Below are 16,097 nucleotides of genomic sequence, written 5' to 3'. Positions count from 1 at the left end.
CCAGGGTTGAAGTGCTCTGCTTAACCAAGGAGATTAATATGTAGAAACTGCAAATACAACAGTGAAACCCCCTAAACCACTTCTTGGTTTAGCTCCTACAATATCAGCAGTGTGTTTATGTGCATTATTGGGGAATATGGGAGGAGTCTCCTGTGGTAGACTGAACTGTTCCAGAGAGGAAAAAAGTAAACTAAAGATGTTGACCTCCCCCATCTCCCCCAAAAAGGGGGCTTGCATTTTCTTCCATTGCTGGGTTTTCCAGTTGTTGGTTCTTTGTTACAATAAGCTGAGAGCTTTACCTGTAACTTTAGTTCTGTAATATATAGCAGTCTTATGTTTAATTATACAAATACTGTTACCATCAAGAAAAGAGTAAATTGGGAAAAGAGACAGTGAAAACAAAAATTTCATTTGTATATTAATTCTAAAGATACTCAAGTGAGTGTATTGGACTGTGAATGTACTTATGAAAAGATACTGTGTTTTAGTAAATTATACTCAATGTGCATTATAGTCAGTAGAGGAGCAAATCAGCCCACATCTCTCAATGGCTTCGAACAACAATCGTTTTTATTTTTTGCTCATATATTTGTTGTTCACCTGGGGGTTAAATGATATACTGACCACCCAACTTCAAATTGTATGTTAGCTTCATGTCTGTTCCACATGTCTCTCATTCATCTTGAACAAATAGGCTGGCCAGGGCATGTTCTTTTTTTGGTGATGGCAGAGGTACAGGAGGGAAAGCCAATTGCCCAAGCATGTTTTAGATTCTACTTGCATCACATCTACTAACATCATCCTATTGGCCAAAACAAGTCATGAGGCAGAGCCCAGAGTTATGGAGTGGGAGATTATACCCCACCTCTAATTGGAAGAATTGCAGAGTCACAGGGCAAAGGTTATAATTTGTGGTAGAATTTGAGTATGTAAGAAGGCCTTGGGCTCTAGTCTTCAAAAAAACCTCAGTGATCCTGTATACTATTCAGACTTTAGATCCCAATGAAATCTGGTCATGCCTTGAGAAAGTGTTGTGGGAATTTTAATCATTGATCCATTAAATTTACTTTTCTAGAATTGAAATATGTATGAAATAAAGACTATATAGTATTTTTAATTTTATGAGTAAGCCATAAGCTACATTATATTGTCATAATTTTTGTCCTAAGGTATTCCTTTAAGTGAATACTTCTACAACATTGACATAGAAGATACTCAGTAATGTTGATTGTTTGGTTGGTACTGTTGCAGTCTCAAGTTATGACTTTAGGATATTATTTGGCAGAAAAGATTAGGAGGAGAGGGAGAAAAGGAAATGAACATAATCCCATATGCCAGGTATTATAAGATACCATATCTGTGTCTCATTTTGTCTTTAGATATTCTCCCTTTGGGTTGGTTTTTTTTTTTTTCTTTTTCTTTGTACAGATAAGATATCTGAAATCCAGAAAAATTTGTTGTTATTTTTGTCATTATTTTTGTTGTTTTTGTTTTTTGAGTCACTTAGAAAGCATGAGGGACTAAGGTTTTAAATCAGAAAGTCTACTCCAAAACACATGTTTTCCTGGCTCATCCAGAAACTCTACAAGGAAATGTAACTGCTGTCACATCTGGTCAAGACCTTGGGCATGTTCTGTCCAACTGTCGAACCCAAAGGCTTCTTTTCCCCCTCCCGTTAGAGGAACCTGAGCTGAAACGTGTCTTGGTCATTGAGGAAGCTGTCAACCAGGTTTCAGTTTTATCATGTGTGAGTTGTCAGTATTACTCAGGGAGTAGAAAGAGATCATTGGAATTGAAGGACTAGTAAGAAAGCTGTCTTAGATAAGGAGAGAGCCCTATGTAAAAATCGAAACGCAGCAGCTCTTTTGTTAGATCTCATTCCCATCCATTGTTGAGAAGCTAGAAGAGGAATCAAGGACATTGCACCCCTCCGATAAATAAATGAGTACCCCTCATCTTGAGGATTACGGTTTTTATTTTTGTTTTTCAGAAAGTATGTACTCTTTTAGTTATCTTTTAAGTGTCATTGTAAGTCAAAACAAAATATATGAAAAGCCACTATTTTCATATTATTTTATGTAATTACATGCAGCTGACCCCTGAACAATGCAGAGGTTAGGAGTGCCAGCCCCTGCACGGTTGAAAATCCATTGTATAACTTTGTACTCCCCCAAAATGTAACTCCTAATAGTCTACTGTTGACCAGAAGCTTTTCCAATAACATAAACTGTTAACATATTTTTATGTTACATGTATTATATGTATTATTCTTACAGTTAAGCTAGAGAAAAGAAAAATGTTACTAAGAAAATTATAAGGAAGAGAAAATATAATTACAATACTGTATTTATCAAAAAATCCACATATAAGCAGATCCATGCAGTTCAAACTCATGTTGTTCAAGGGTCAACTGTAATTACTGTCCTATGTTTATATTATAGAATTATGGTTACATATTAATATAATTCTGTTTGATATTGTCTAAATACTTAGAAGTGTTTTTGTAGCATATGAATAATGCTTACATAAAAATTCTTTGATTTTGAAAATGTTATATTGTTCCCGTTGCCCATGTTTGACTCTACTGTTTTAGTTTACTGTGTTTAGGCTAATTTCATTTCCTTTTAACATGTCTTACTGTAGTTTTGTTTTGTTTTTTTTAGTTCCTTTAAATAAATACATAACTATTGGCTTACATATTAATATCATGTTTTAAAATTGTCCTTTTGTTTGTTTTCAAATGCAGTATGCAACTTATATGCTATATTTAGATTGGAGGGTTTTTCTTGGATATAATTTTTTTGATTCTCTGTTGACTTGGCCAGGATGTACACATGAAATGCTAAAAGCCAATCTGACAGAGAATAAACACATGAAAGACTAACATCTCCAACATGGAGTTGGGTGGATAAAGATTGAAAAATCCACATAAATTGACCGTATCAATTGATAAGCTGAGAGTTGAGTAAGACTTGATTGTTTTGGCTTTATAGAAGACTATTTGCCTGTTTTGGTGAAACCCATTGTTTCTTGTATGTGTTGATAAGTTTATAATATATAGGATTTTTACCTTAACATAAAATTTTACATTTTATAGGATTTTGCTTTAATGTATGGATATAGTTCTTACTGCAGAATGTTTCAGTTCACTTAGTATAGTTTGCTTCTAATTAAATTGTAACAGAATGTGCCATTTCATGGAAAAAAAATATTTACAAGTAGTAGTTTTTTGTTTGTTTGTTTGTTTGTTTTTTCTTTACAAGTAGTAGTTTTTTGATTCCTAAGAAAAAACTGTTGAGTAGATATTATCATTATCCCCATTTTAGAGAAAAATAAACTAAGGGGCAGGAGATGAATAACTTGCCCCAGGTCATGTAGAATAAAAAGTGTTAGAACCAGGAGTTAGATTCTTCACCTGTCAGTCTAAGGTTTATGTTCTAAATGACATAGCTTGTCTAGCACAGTGGTTCTCAAAGCTCAATCCACGGGGCTCTGGGAGTTCCCAAAACCACTTCAAAGGTCAGGGGGTCAAAACTGTTTTCATAATAACATCAAAACATTATTTGCGTTTTTTATTGTATTGTGATTTGAATTGATAGTATAAAAAGAGTGGTGGGTAAAGCTGCTGGTCCCTAAGCATAGATCCAGGCTGAACTATACTAGTAGTAATTGCCATGCACTTGCAGTTAAGAAAAAAAAGCCGTTTCATTTAACAATGTCCTTGATAAAGTGGTAAAAGTGGGAGTCCCATCTTTTTAATATTCTGTACAAGTAATTGGAAGGACACATAAAGCATTTATGTTGTATACCAAAGTGCCATGGTTGTCTCAAGGAGAAGCACTCACTTGTTTCGTAGAGCGCCTTGTTACTTGACACAGTGACTGACAGACAAATTTATGGTTTTGTAGACTTAAGTGTTTGCCAAACAATGTAAGCCTGTCACCTCAAAGAAAAGAATTGGTGGTATTCTTTTGCCAATAAAGTTTGAGCTTTCAAGAGAAAATTAGAATTTTAGAAAACTTGATTCTGCCACCATGATCCTCACAACTACCTCATACTTAAAGACTTTTCTGAAGAGATGGGTGATGAAATTAACGACTGTGATGTTTTTACATAATATAATGAATGTGTCATCATTTGGAAGATCTGTGTTACTCAGGGAACCAATATTTTCCAAATGACCAATTTATAATGTTACAAGATCCCTTCAAAGTTGAAGATAGATTTTCATGTAACATAGTATAAAAAGTTTCAGATTTCTTATTGTAAATAAATTTCAAGAAGCTTTCAAAGTTTTGATGTAGTATCAAAGAAACTATCTACAGTTGTTTGAAAAAACTATTAAAATAAATTTCCCTTTTCTATTTGAATGAAGGCAGACTTTCTTTAGATATTTCACGTTCAACAATATACGGCAACAAATTGAATGCCGAGCAAATACAGAAATCTTCAATTAAGCTAGACATTAAAGAGATTTTTAAAAATGTAAAATAGTGCTATTCTTTGCACTAATTATTTTTGTTTGGGAAGTATATTTTTCAATAAAATGTTAGTTTATTTTAAATGAATTAATAAATCCTAGTTTCTCAGTTTTCATTTCTTTTTTATGGTAAATGTTAATATAGATAGCCCATGTAAACAAAATGCTCTTCAGGGTTCTTTTTTCTTTTTTCTTTTTTTTTTTTTTTTAAGATTTTATTTATTTATTTGACAGAGAGAGACATAGTGAGAGCAGGAACATAAGCAGGGGGAGTGGGAGAGGGAGAAGCAGGCTTCCCGCTGAGCAGGGAGCCCGATGTGGGACTCGATCCCAGGACCCTGGGATCATGACCTGAGCCGAAGGCAGACGCTCAACGACTGAGCCACCCAGGCGCCCCAGGGTTCTTTTTTTAAGAGTGTAATGGGGGGCACCTGGGTGGCTCAGTTGGTTAAGCATCTGCCTTCAGCTCAGGTCATGATCCCGGGGTCCTGGGATCGAGTTCCGAGTCAGGCTCCCTGCTCGTTGAGGAGTCTGCTCCTCCCTCTCCCTCTTCTGCTCCCTCTGCTTGAGCTCTCTCTCTCTGTCAAGTAAATAAATTTAAAAAATGAATAAATAAGAGAGTGAAATGGGTCCTAAGAACAAAAAGCCTAAGAATCGCTGCTCTAGAGAAATGTACAAAGAAAGTGAAGTACCTGTGAGGACAGAGAAATTGAAATTGCAGGTTTTTGGAAGTCTTTCAGTAGTCTGCACTTGGTTGACAAAGAAGCAATTTCTTTGGTTTTTATTGTTCTTAATCAGATAACAAATATATTCATTTGAACTTAGTCTTCCTCAAATCATTTATAAGTCATGTATTTGTATAATATTGCTAGTATTTACTCAGGTTAACATTATAATAATGTGATCATTTACTTGAGAATTATAGACCTTTATAAGCTATGCTCAAAGCCCTTCAGAAGTGTGATAAATGTGAATTAGTTGACTACTTAATTGCTTAATGTCTTCCTTTTTAATTGAACTCTTAATGAAGTCTGTGTACTTTACAAATGAGAATTTGGTAAGTCTGTCGTGTCGGAGGACCTCTGGATTGTCTGTTTACTTAGCTAGGAGTAGATGATGAGTGCAGTTCTATTCTTAGGCCTACTTTATGAAGGGTTTGGTGAATAGACACTAAAGCTAAAAATATCTGAATGTATGTTTTTCTTCAATATCTCTGCAGGATGACGTAGCTTTGCCAAAGACTTAGAAGCTAAGCAGAAAATGAGCTTAACATCCTGGTTTTTGGTGAGCAGTGGAGGCACTCGCCACAGGCTACCACGAGAAATGATTTTTGTTGGAAGAGATGACTGTGAGCTCATGTTGCAGGTAATCTCATCGAACTTATGGATGTATCTACTCAAAACCTGAACTGGTAGAAAATATTCTTCTGCTCCTTTGGAGTTCAACTTTCTGGCTCTCCCTGTTTTAACTCTAGCTACCAGTTTAATTAATTTTCTCCCTCTTGAATCATCTAAAAATATGTTCTAAGTCTTGGGAAATAAATTTTGAAAAATGAGAGCTCAGAGTAGAGAAATTTATTTTAAGTAAGAAGTTTCACATTATATACTTTAAAAATAAGACTTGTAAATAATTCATAAAATTAGCATAGCATGAAGTAAAACTGAATTTTAATCGTGGATGCTTCAGCGATACCAAAATTAGTTTCTCTGCTTCTTTTCGAGATGTTCAGTATGATACCTTTCAGGAGTTTGAGCATAATTAAAGATTGATGGTATTTACTGCATTATGTATAAAGGAGTTACTTTTTTTTTTTTTCCCAAAGATTTTACTTCTTTATTTGAGAGAGAGAATGAGAGAGAGAGAGAGAGCACATGAGAGGGGGGAGGGTCAGAGGGAGAAGCAGACCCCCTGCCGAGCAGGGAGCCCGATGCGGGACTCGATCCCGGGACTCCAGGATCATGACCTGAGCCGAAGGCAGTCGCTTAACCAACTGAGCCACCCAGGCGCCCCTAAAGGAGTTACTTTTAAAGCATACTTTTAAGATGTGTTTGAGTAAGGTAATTAGCAGAAAAATGGATCTCCAGATTTTTGAGAATTTAGTTATTTTAACAGATACCTCACAGTTTAGAAAAAAATCTTATCCCCTTACTCTTCCCCCTTTTTTGTGTTAAAAATGGTAAACAAATACTTAAGAGTAGAACTGTTTATTCTGTTAGCCCAGTGGTTCTTAACTGGAACGATCCTGTCTCCCCCTGCCCAAAGGACATTTGGCAATAGCTGACTGTTACAGTGGTGGGAGGTTGGAGGTGGTCACTACTGACATTTAGTAGGTAGAGGCCAAGAAGCCAAGTGTGCTGCTAAGCATCCTACAGTGTACAGCACCTTTCTCCCCCCACCCTGTACACACAGCAAAGAAGTATCTGGCCCCAAATATCTATAGTACTGAGATTGAGAAACCCTGCATTATCCCTAGAAAAATCAAATTTGCATCTGTTTGTTACACATGTTTACTTTAAAATTAGGGAACTTATTTTATAGTTCTGGGGCAGTGAAAGTAAAGCCACCCTCCGCTATGTGAGTGTAGTATATGAATGTAGTAAGTATAGTATACGAATAAGTTACATATACAGTGACACTTTAATTCAACAAATTCAATGCGAGAAATAGAATAGTACAGAGATTTTCTGCAGTTCTTAGTGAGATGGGAGTGTTGAGAGTGGCAACTGAGAAAAAGGCAGTAATGATTTGGTTTGGATAAAGGCCTCTTGGAACTGGACCCTATCCTAGGCACAGATAGTAGGAGCTCATTATCAGAGAGTGGAAGAGGTGCTTTCTATGTGGCATTTGTATCAACCAGCCAAGAAATGTGGGAATGGTTGTTGAGGAGCTTGCAGGATAGGTCTCTTCTTACATGGAGATAAGGAATAGTAAGAGACATGACTGATATGGTATCTGTTCCTGGACTATGTGTGACAGGTGGAAGTTGTCTGACAGTTTGTGAGGTGGTGGGTGAAAGCTGTGAGTCCAGGGAGACCAAAGTGGGTTCCAGTTCACAGGACACAGTATCAGAGAGGAAAGAGGTACACAGAGAAGGAACTTTGCAGAGCTAATCCTCCAGTATGCCGTTGGGTGTGATCAGCACATATATGCGGAGAAAACACTCCAAAGAATTAGAGTTGACAGTGCTGGGCAGTAACATGGTCAGGAATGGTGCCTGTCTTAACAGCCAGACTGGAAAACCTCATGATTCACAAGGCATTGGTCTCTACCCCCTCAATAGTGGGAAATAATTTACCATAGACTGAGTTCTACCCTCATCTGAATCTGAAAAGCAGTACCCAAAAGGGTCATACTCTTCAAGTAACTTAACTATGTCCCATAACAAAGTCCAAGAACATTTATAAGAATGCAGAAATATCCAACACCCCCAAAAGGCAAAATTTACAATATAAATAAAATATTGGTATACAATAAAAAAGTACCCATCTCGTAAAGAAGCAGGAAAATGTGACCCGTAATGAAGGCTGATAGTAAAAGATGTTTTGTTTCTGAAGAGTTTGGCTAAGTTTGGCAAAGTAAAAGTTTGGCACAGTCTGGCAAAATAAAAAAAAAAAAAAATGGTAAAACAATCTTGAAAAAGATTTCAAAACTTAATACAAACTAGTGACGCTGGCTTATTTAAAGGTAGACTTATAGGCAAGTGGAATAGAATAGAGAGTCCAGAAATAAACCCCTATGTATCTGTGGTTTGAATTGAGTCCCCCGCAAAAACATATATTGAAGTCCTAATCTTCCATACCTGTGAATGTGACCTTAGATGGAAATAAAGTCTTTGAGGATGTAATCAAGTTAAGGTAAAGTCATTAGGATGGACTCTAATCCAGTATGAGTCGATGTCCTCATAAGGAAAGGAAAAGACAGACACAGAGGGACAACGTGAAGGCAGAAGCAGAGATTACAGTTAGGCTGCCAGAAACCAAGGAACACCTGAGTCCACCAGAAGCTGGAAGAGGCAAGGAAAGAAGAGATCCTCTCCAAGAGGTGTTGGAGGAAATATGGCCCTACCAGCACCTTGATTTTGGATTTTTAGAGTCCAGACTATGAGAAAATAAACTTGTGTTGTTTTAAGCCACCTTTCCTATGGTACCCCAGGAAACTATTACAATGGCAGGCTGAGTTTTTAGAAGGGTGTTATATTCATTCAGTGGAGGAAGGAATAATCTCTTTGGCAGATGAGGCTTAGGACAACTGGATTTCCACTACAAAAGAATGAAGTTGGACCCCTGCCACACATCAAACATAAAAATTAACCAAAATGGATCAATGACCTAAATTTAAGAGCTAACGCCATAAAACTCTTAGAAGAAAACATAGGGATAAGTCATCATAACCTTGGATTTGGCAGTGGGTTCTTAGATACGACACCAATAGCACCAACCACAAAAGAAAAAGTAGATAAATGAGACTTCATTAAAATTAAAAACTTGTGTATCTAAGGACACTACCAACAGAGTGAAGAGTGGGAGAAAATATTTGTAAAATTATATATATCTTATAACGGTTTACTATCCAGAGTATATGAAGAATTCCTACAACTCAACAACAAAAAGACAAGCAGCCCACTTAAAAAATGGGATAGAGACTTGACTACACATTTCTCCAAAGAAGATCTAAAAATGCTCAATAAACATGAAAAGAAGATGCTCAACATTGTTCGTCACTAAGAAATGTCAATCAAAACCACAGTGAGATAGCACTTCACATCTACTAAGATGGCTGTAATTTTTTTTAAAACGGAAAATAAAGGTCAGTGAAGATGTGGAGAAATTCAAATTCTTTTATGTTGCTGGTGGAACTGTAAAATGGTGTCACTGCTGTAGAAAATAGTTTTTAGTGGGTCCTCAAAAAGCTAAACGTAGAGTTACCATATGATATGACCAGCAGTTCCACTTTTAGATATATACCCACAGTAATTGTGTGCAGGGTCTCAAACAGATACTTGGGTGTCAGTGTTGATTATAGCATTCGTTATTCACAATAGCCAAAAGGTGAAAACAACCCCAGTGTCCAGTCACAAATGAATGGATAAACAAAATGCAATGTATATGCATATAATGGATTATTATTCAGTTACAAAAAGGAATGAAGTTCTCATACATGCTGCAACATAAATGAAATTTGAAAACATTATGCTAAGTGAAATAAACCAGACACAAAAGACAAAATGATTTCATTTCTTTTGAAAATAACTAGAATAGGCAAATTCATAGGCATAAAAGAGGGTTAGCAGTTTCCAGTGGCTGGAAAAGAGGTTTGGGGAGTTATTGCTTAAGAGTTACAAAGTTTCTGTTTGGGGTGATAAAAAAATTTTGGAAATAGATGGTGGTGTACAACATTGTGATTTTAATGCCACTGAACTGTACACTTAAAAATATTTAAAATGGAAAATATGCTATATATATGATATATATATCACCACAATGAAACAAAAAGGAAATCAATGACAATAGAATTTTATTTTATTTTATTTTTTTTAAGATTTTATCTATTTATTTGACAGAGAGAGACACAGCGAGAGAGAGAACACAAGCAGGGGGGAGTGGGAGAGGGAGAAGCAGGCTTCCCGCTGAGCAGTGAGCCCGATGGGGGGCTCAATCCCAGGACCTCGGGATCATGATCTGAGCCGAAGGCAGACGCTTAATGACTGAGCCACCCAGGCGCCCCAATGGCAGTAGAATTTTAAAATATCTTTGAATTGGTTCTGTTGATTCATACTGCCTTTATAACAAACTTAAAGCAAAAATTAGTATTATTTTAATGAGCAGAAACCAATATTACAGTGCTGTAAAAAGTCAAAAAGTTAAAATAACCTTTTTACTTAAATTTCATAAATGTTTATGATATGGGTATCTATCCCATTTATGACTGTTTTTATTTATGCTTTATTTTTTAACTAGAATGTAAAGGAGATAAGGGAACTCCATGATCAGGCAAGGGAAAAAAACAGTTTTGACCTGTTCCTCAGTCTCCACCGTTAAAGATACTTCTGCCCTTTATCTGATAGCAGCACGTTCGTTGTTCTTAGCCCTGTCCTAGACACACTGGATTCTCTGAAAGAGGTCCATGAATAGATTGGCATGCTGGTCATCTGGTAGTCTGAATCAGTGCTACAAATTAGTAGTACTCTTCGTAGCACTGAAGGACATCTTGTATATGGAAGTAAGAATAAATATTTGCAAATTGTATTTAGTTTTTAAGTGGTTTAATGTTTAATCTTTCCAAGTATAGTAAAATAAATGGATATTTAAAACTTATTCTTTTTTATATCATTTCTGAAAAATGAACAAAGTTTAGGTATGGATTAGTGTTTGAAGAGTGAAGAATTTTGTGTTTATAAATGCAAAATATATTTGTTTTGAAAGATTAGTGCTCTAGACTTGATATTGTGTTTTCCTTTTAAAGGCTTTACAGAGCTTCAGTGGTTCTGCATTGGTTAGGCCAGTCAGTGTGATAATTAAAATTGTTAGAAGTTCAAATAGCTAATACCTGATTGCTTTTTAATGAGTAAATAAAAGATCTTTAAAAATTTGGTTGATCTAAGTCTGCATTTATGACTTAAAACCCTCCATTTTTTAATGTACAGGAAACCGGTTGTTAGGTTTTAGAATCTCTGCCTCTGAATAATTTTAAGTAGTTTCTTACCTGTAAAGATTTCAACCACAAATAGATTTGCTGGTCTTTGGTGATAATATGGCTTAAACCCAAAGCAAAAGGGAAATAAATGATCCATAAGGTTATATGACCTGTTTGATTACAATTAAAATTTTTTTGTTATTTCATCCCCTTCCAAAAAAGGTAGTCTAAAGAATGTGATCATCAAGAAGAAAATGTGCCTGGATATTAAAGAGTAGATGATTAAATAAAGGATTCTGAAATTAGTTCTCGCACTTAGCCTGGAAGCTTCCAGCAAAGTATTTAGACTTGCTATGCCTGTTTGTCTTGCTGTAGAAAGATGACTGTGCTATGTTTCATAAGACATACTATGCAAAATGAATCTTAGCCATAGATGAAAGCTACGAAGTATAATTATTAGGTGGAAATTACATTTTGTCTGGAGTAACACACATTAATATTACTATTAAAAGTACCTTGTATTTAAATAGTACTTTCTATTTCTCAGTGTTCACTTATGTCATTTTAGTTGTTCCTCTCAACAGTTTCCTGAAAGATACAGTCATCCCTATTTTACAGATGGTAAATTAAGATTCAGAAAGACTTAGTCACAGGGCCAGTATCACGTGACCATTAAGTCATGGAAGCTGGTAGTAGAGTCTTGGTAATATTGGCTCAAAATCAAATGACCTTTCTCTTCTACCACTAAGCCACTACTGCATGTATGTAACCTAAAACTGGTTTACTAACTTACTTCTGCAAGTAAACATGTTCAAACTTCTGTTGCAATATATGGGATACTTCTAAATACAAATGGGAGTTGCATTTTGAGAAGTTCACTATCTAAATTCTAATTTTATCTTCATAAAAATTTTAATTGCACCAAATAATTGAATTTTGCTCTGTTTTGAGAAACACCATCATACTAACTGAAACATGTTTTTTCCCCCTGATGCATAATAGAAATTATAACAAAATTATATTTGATTTAATATTTTAATATTTTAACTTTCACATGGTGTAAGAACAGTCCCCAGGAGGATAATGGAATATGTTTTAAAGATCATAGGTAACTTATTTTCATCTGTCTTTTGGGGACCCATAGCAAAGAATAAGTCACTGTGTATTACTCTGATTGTAAAAATGCAATTGAGCTTTTAAAGAGTCAGCCACAGGGTCTTTAAAAAAGATTTTAAAACAGTGATGACACACAGTGGCAATCTTTCTTTTTCTCTTCAGGTTTTTTTAGCCTATGTGTCCATGTATGTCTGTGTTTTAGTAGGAAAAAGAAGTAATATACTAAGTAATAATAATGTTAAAAAGTAGCCATTTCATACCCAAAGCATATGTGACACATAGCAGGTAGTCATTTGTACCATTCATGTGTTAGCTTTTCGTTAAAATTAGCTTTTCATTGTGCCTGGCCTAGAATTGTTTTTTTATGTTTTGACTTACTTGATATCAGGCTTTTCGTTGTTTCTTTGTTTTTTTGTGGGTTTTTTTTGTTTTGTTTTGTAGAAAAGGAAGTCTTTCTTTTTTTATTTTTTTTATTATGTTATGTTAATCACCATACATTACATCATTAGTTTTTGATGTAGTGTTCCATGACTCATTGTTTGCATATAACACCCAGTGCTCCATTCAGTACGTGCCCTCTTTAATACCCATCACCAGGCTAACCCATCCCCCACCCCCCTCCCCTCTAGAACCCTCAGTTTGTTTCTCAGAGTCCATAGTCTCATGGTTTGGGGGGGGGGGAAGAAAAGGAAGTATTTCTTAAATATAGCAGTATTATTGCTTCATTTTAATACTCTTATTTTACAGAATTTTCTGGTTTTATAATTATCTTTTCTGAGGTCAGAAAACAAAATTTTTTTGTTTTGTTTTGGTTCTATTGTTTTAAGCCACTCAGTTTGTAGTTCTCTTAAAATTTGGTCTGAACTTTGTAAGTTCAGTACTTTTGATATTTTATTCTCTAAGAAAATTTTTCTATCTTCATCCTTCATGAAATGAGATGGGCTAAATAACATGTATTTTCTTTCCAACAAACCTTTGCTAAGCATCTACAATGCACTAGGCCCCATGCTGGCTACCGAGGGATCAATGCATATACGTAGGGTCTCCCTGTCCGTGAGGGCTTATTGTCTAGTAAAAGGAGATACACATGTTAACCAGTCTAGATACTATGGCACAGAACAGTGATACGTCTGATGTGGGGTGCACAACAGACAGATTGATCAGTCCTACCTGCAAGGAAATGTAGAGATAAGAAATCTGGGAAGACTTCATGGAGGAGATGGCTTGAGCTGAATAATCTTAAAAGATGAATAAATGGTTTCTGGAAGGTTTCGAGTGTGATTGAGTGCATGGCATTCAGTGTGTATTTAGGTAATTAAAATAATCCCTTGTGATTTATATATAGGACATGAAGGCAAACATTTTGAGAGAGAAAGACTTGAAAGTTAGAAGAGACCAGATCTTAGAGGGCCTTGTGTGCTAGATGAAAGACTATATGTTATACCTTAGCCAGTAAGTACACTGAGGAGTTTTTACACAGGGGAATATTGCCTTTTTAAATGCTTCCCATGCCTAATGTCATTTAATCCTCACAAACCAACCTCTGAGATATGTACGGTCTGTCTTTTTTATAGATGATTAAACAAAGATTAGTCATTTTACCAAGGCCACACAGTTGCCAGATGTCTCGACTAGTTCTTTTGGACTCCAGCACTTGCACTTTAAACTGTTAATCTATATTGCTGCTCAGAAGTTGGAGCTCAGAATTGGTATAAGCAGGTGATAATTGTCTAGAAAGTGAGGTAATGTTCTAAAGAAAAAGAACCCTTTGAAATGAAGAAAGGAAGAGTATGAGAGAGATTGAAGAGTTAGGATATGCTTTCTAGTTATATAATGAGGGATGGAGAGAAAAAGAGCCTCGGACCTAGCGTTTTTGGCGTAGAAATGAATAAAATAGTTTCAGGAGGTGTACTTTTCAGGAATAAGGTAGTGAGTTTGAGGTTCTGAAGGGACGTCTAGATTGAGATATTTAGTAGAAAGCAGGAAATAAATATGTAAAGCTGAGCAAAGTAGTCTGAGCAGAAGGTAGAGGTTTGGGAGTCGTGAACATGGATGGGGAAGCCAGGGGAAGCTGGATTATAGAGAAGGAAAGAAAGTCAGGACAATAGGGAATGGTTGTTTGGGAGAAAAGGAAGGGGTCAGAGTATGAGATGACCTGTTGCAGTCAGGGCACTGAGGTTGCATACTAGCAAATTATTATAAATAAGTGAGAGAACTGGAAGAATAGGAGAATGTAGTCATAGAGAAAAATACTACAGTTTAGATTCCAGGTGTATAATCTGTTTAACATAAGATCTAGCAGTGGGAGCGGTATGCCAAGATAGAGTATGGAGTTTGGTTATGGAAGTTGGGATGGCTAGATTTTTATATGGGTTGTCTACATAGATTTTTTTTTTTTTTAAGATTTTATTTATTTATTTGAAAGAGAGAATCTGTGAGCAGAGGGAGTGGTAGAGGGAGAGAATCTTCAAGCAGACTGCCTGCTGAGCACAGACCCCCCCCCCCCCCCCAGTGCAGGGCTCGATCTCAGGACCCTGATATCATGACCAGAGCTGAAACCAACAGTCAGAGTCTCAACCAACTGAGCCACCCAGGCGCCTCTCTACACAGATGTTTAAAATCAATCATGGTGAAGTAGGAATTTGAATGGAAAGGAAGACTGTGAACCATAACTCCAAAACTTCAGTCAGAAAATTAGAATGAGGGCCGCCTGGCTGGTTCAGTTGGGAGAGCATGTGACTTTGATTTTGGGGCATGAGTTCAAGGCCCATGTTGGCGGTAGAGTTTACTCAAAAAAAAAAAAAAGTTAAAATGACCACAGATGATTGCAGCAATCTAGGAGGGGTGTGTGTGTAAAGAAATATATAGTGTGTATATATATTTATTTATACTTGTATTTATGTATAGGTGGATAACAAGAACTTCAAAAAAGTAAAGGGCTTTTCGTTGAAGGGGGAAAGTAATGGTCCAAAAGCCATAATAATAAACCGTATGAATTCATTCTGTATCTCTGAACTCAACAGAATGTCAGATTTAAGAGGATGGCATCCACTTTAAAGGAATGCAGTGGAAATAGTGTTCTCAGGGTGAAAGCCAGATTTCAGTTAAAGGAAGGAAGTAGGAGGTAACCATCTGTGAGAGCTTGAGAATGAAGAGGAGTTTCGAGTAAGATGGATTCTCGAGAATGCAATGCAAAGCCTTAGGAAGAGTCTTTCTAGAAAGTAAAAATCACGAGGAAGGAGGCACACTCTTCTGGGTATTTTCTGTAAGAAGACAGTGACTAGAGAGTCTTACATTTTTTTTTAATTGAGATATAATTGACTTACAACATTATATTAATTTCAAGTGGACAACAATGATTGACTATTTGTATATATTGAGAAGTTATCACCATAATAAGTGTAGTTAATATCTGTTCCCATACAAAGCCGCAGAAAATTTTTTTTTCTTGTGATGAGGAAGGACTTTAGGAGTTTTGCATTCTTACTGGATGTTTAAAGTGACAAGAATAAGAGAACTGGTAAAAAATGACAATCTTCATAGTTTACACCTGATCAGCTAAGGTTTTCCCGTTAGAACCAGAAACTTGATGAAGTTAGCAGTCTTTGTCAGATTATTAGATTTGCATTGAAATGTCCAAATGGACTGTGAAAATTAAGTTGTAATACACCTTCTCCTGGCTAGTTTAATCTAGAGAAAATGTGAATTTGATTATTTGGAAATGAAAATGGATTAATCAATGCTTATATGGTTAGATGTAAGTAGCGAATCTTCCTTATTCCTTCAGTTTTTCTTGACCACCCTCTAGATGTAGTATGCTCTATAATCTTGGTTTTCTGCTGAATTTCTTTGATGGGTGCTAAAACAT

The 16,097-nt window shown here is 35.9% G+C and overlaps 1 protein-coding gene across 8 annotated transcripts in view; it reads left to right on the top strand.

Annotated features, from left to right (window-relative positions):
- Positions 1–16,097, top strand: part of CEP170 (centrosomal protein 170) — a 128,209-nt gene that overhangs the window by 30,124 nt on the left and 81,988 nt on the right. For all 8 annotated transcript variants that reach the window (XM_035010951.1, XM_035010954.1, XM_035010950.1 and 5 more), the window contains exon 2: positions 5,700–5,845. In XM_035010951.1, the coding sequence (XP_034866842.1) occupies positions 5,741–5,845 (105 nt within the window). In that variant the 5' untranslated portion in view covers positions 5,700–5,740. The remainder of the gene's footprint in view (positions 1–5,699; positions 5,846–16,097) is intronic.

Source organism: Mirounga leonina, unplaced genomic scaffold, assembly GCF_011800145.1.
Source record: "Mirounga leonina isolate KUSES-001 unplaced genomic scaffold, KU_Mleo_1.0 Mir_154, whole genome shotgun sequence".
NCBI lineage: Eukaryota > Metazoa > Chordata > Mammalia > Carnivora > Phocidae > Mirounga > Mirounga leonina.
This window is presented reverse-complemented; position numbering and strand designations above follow the sequence as displayed.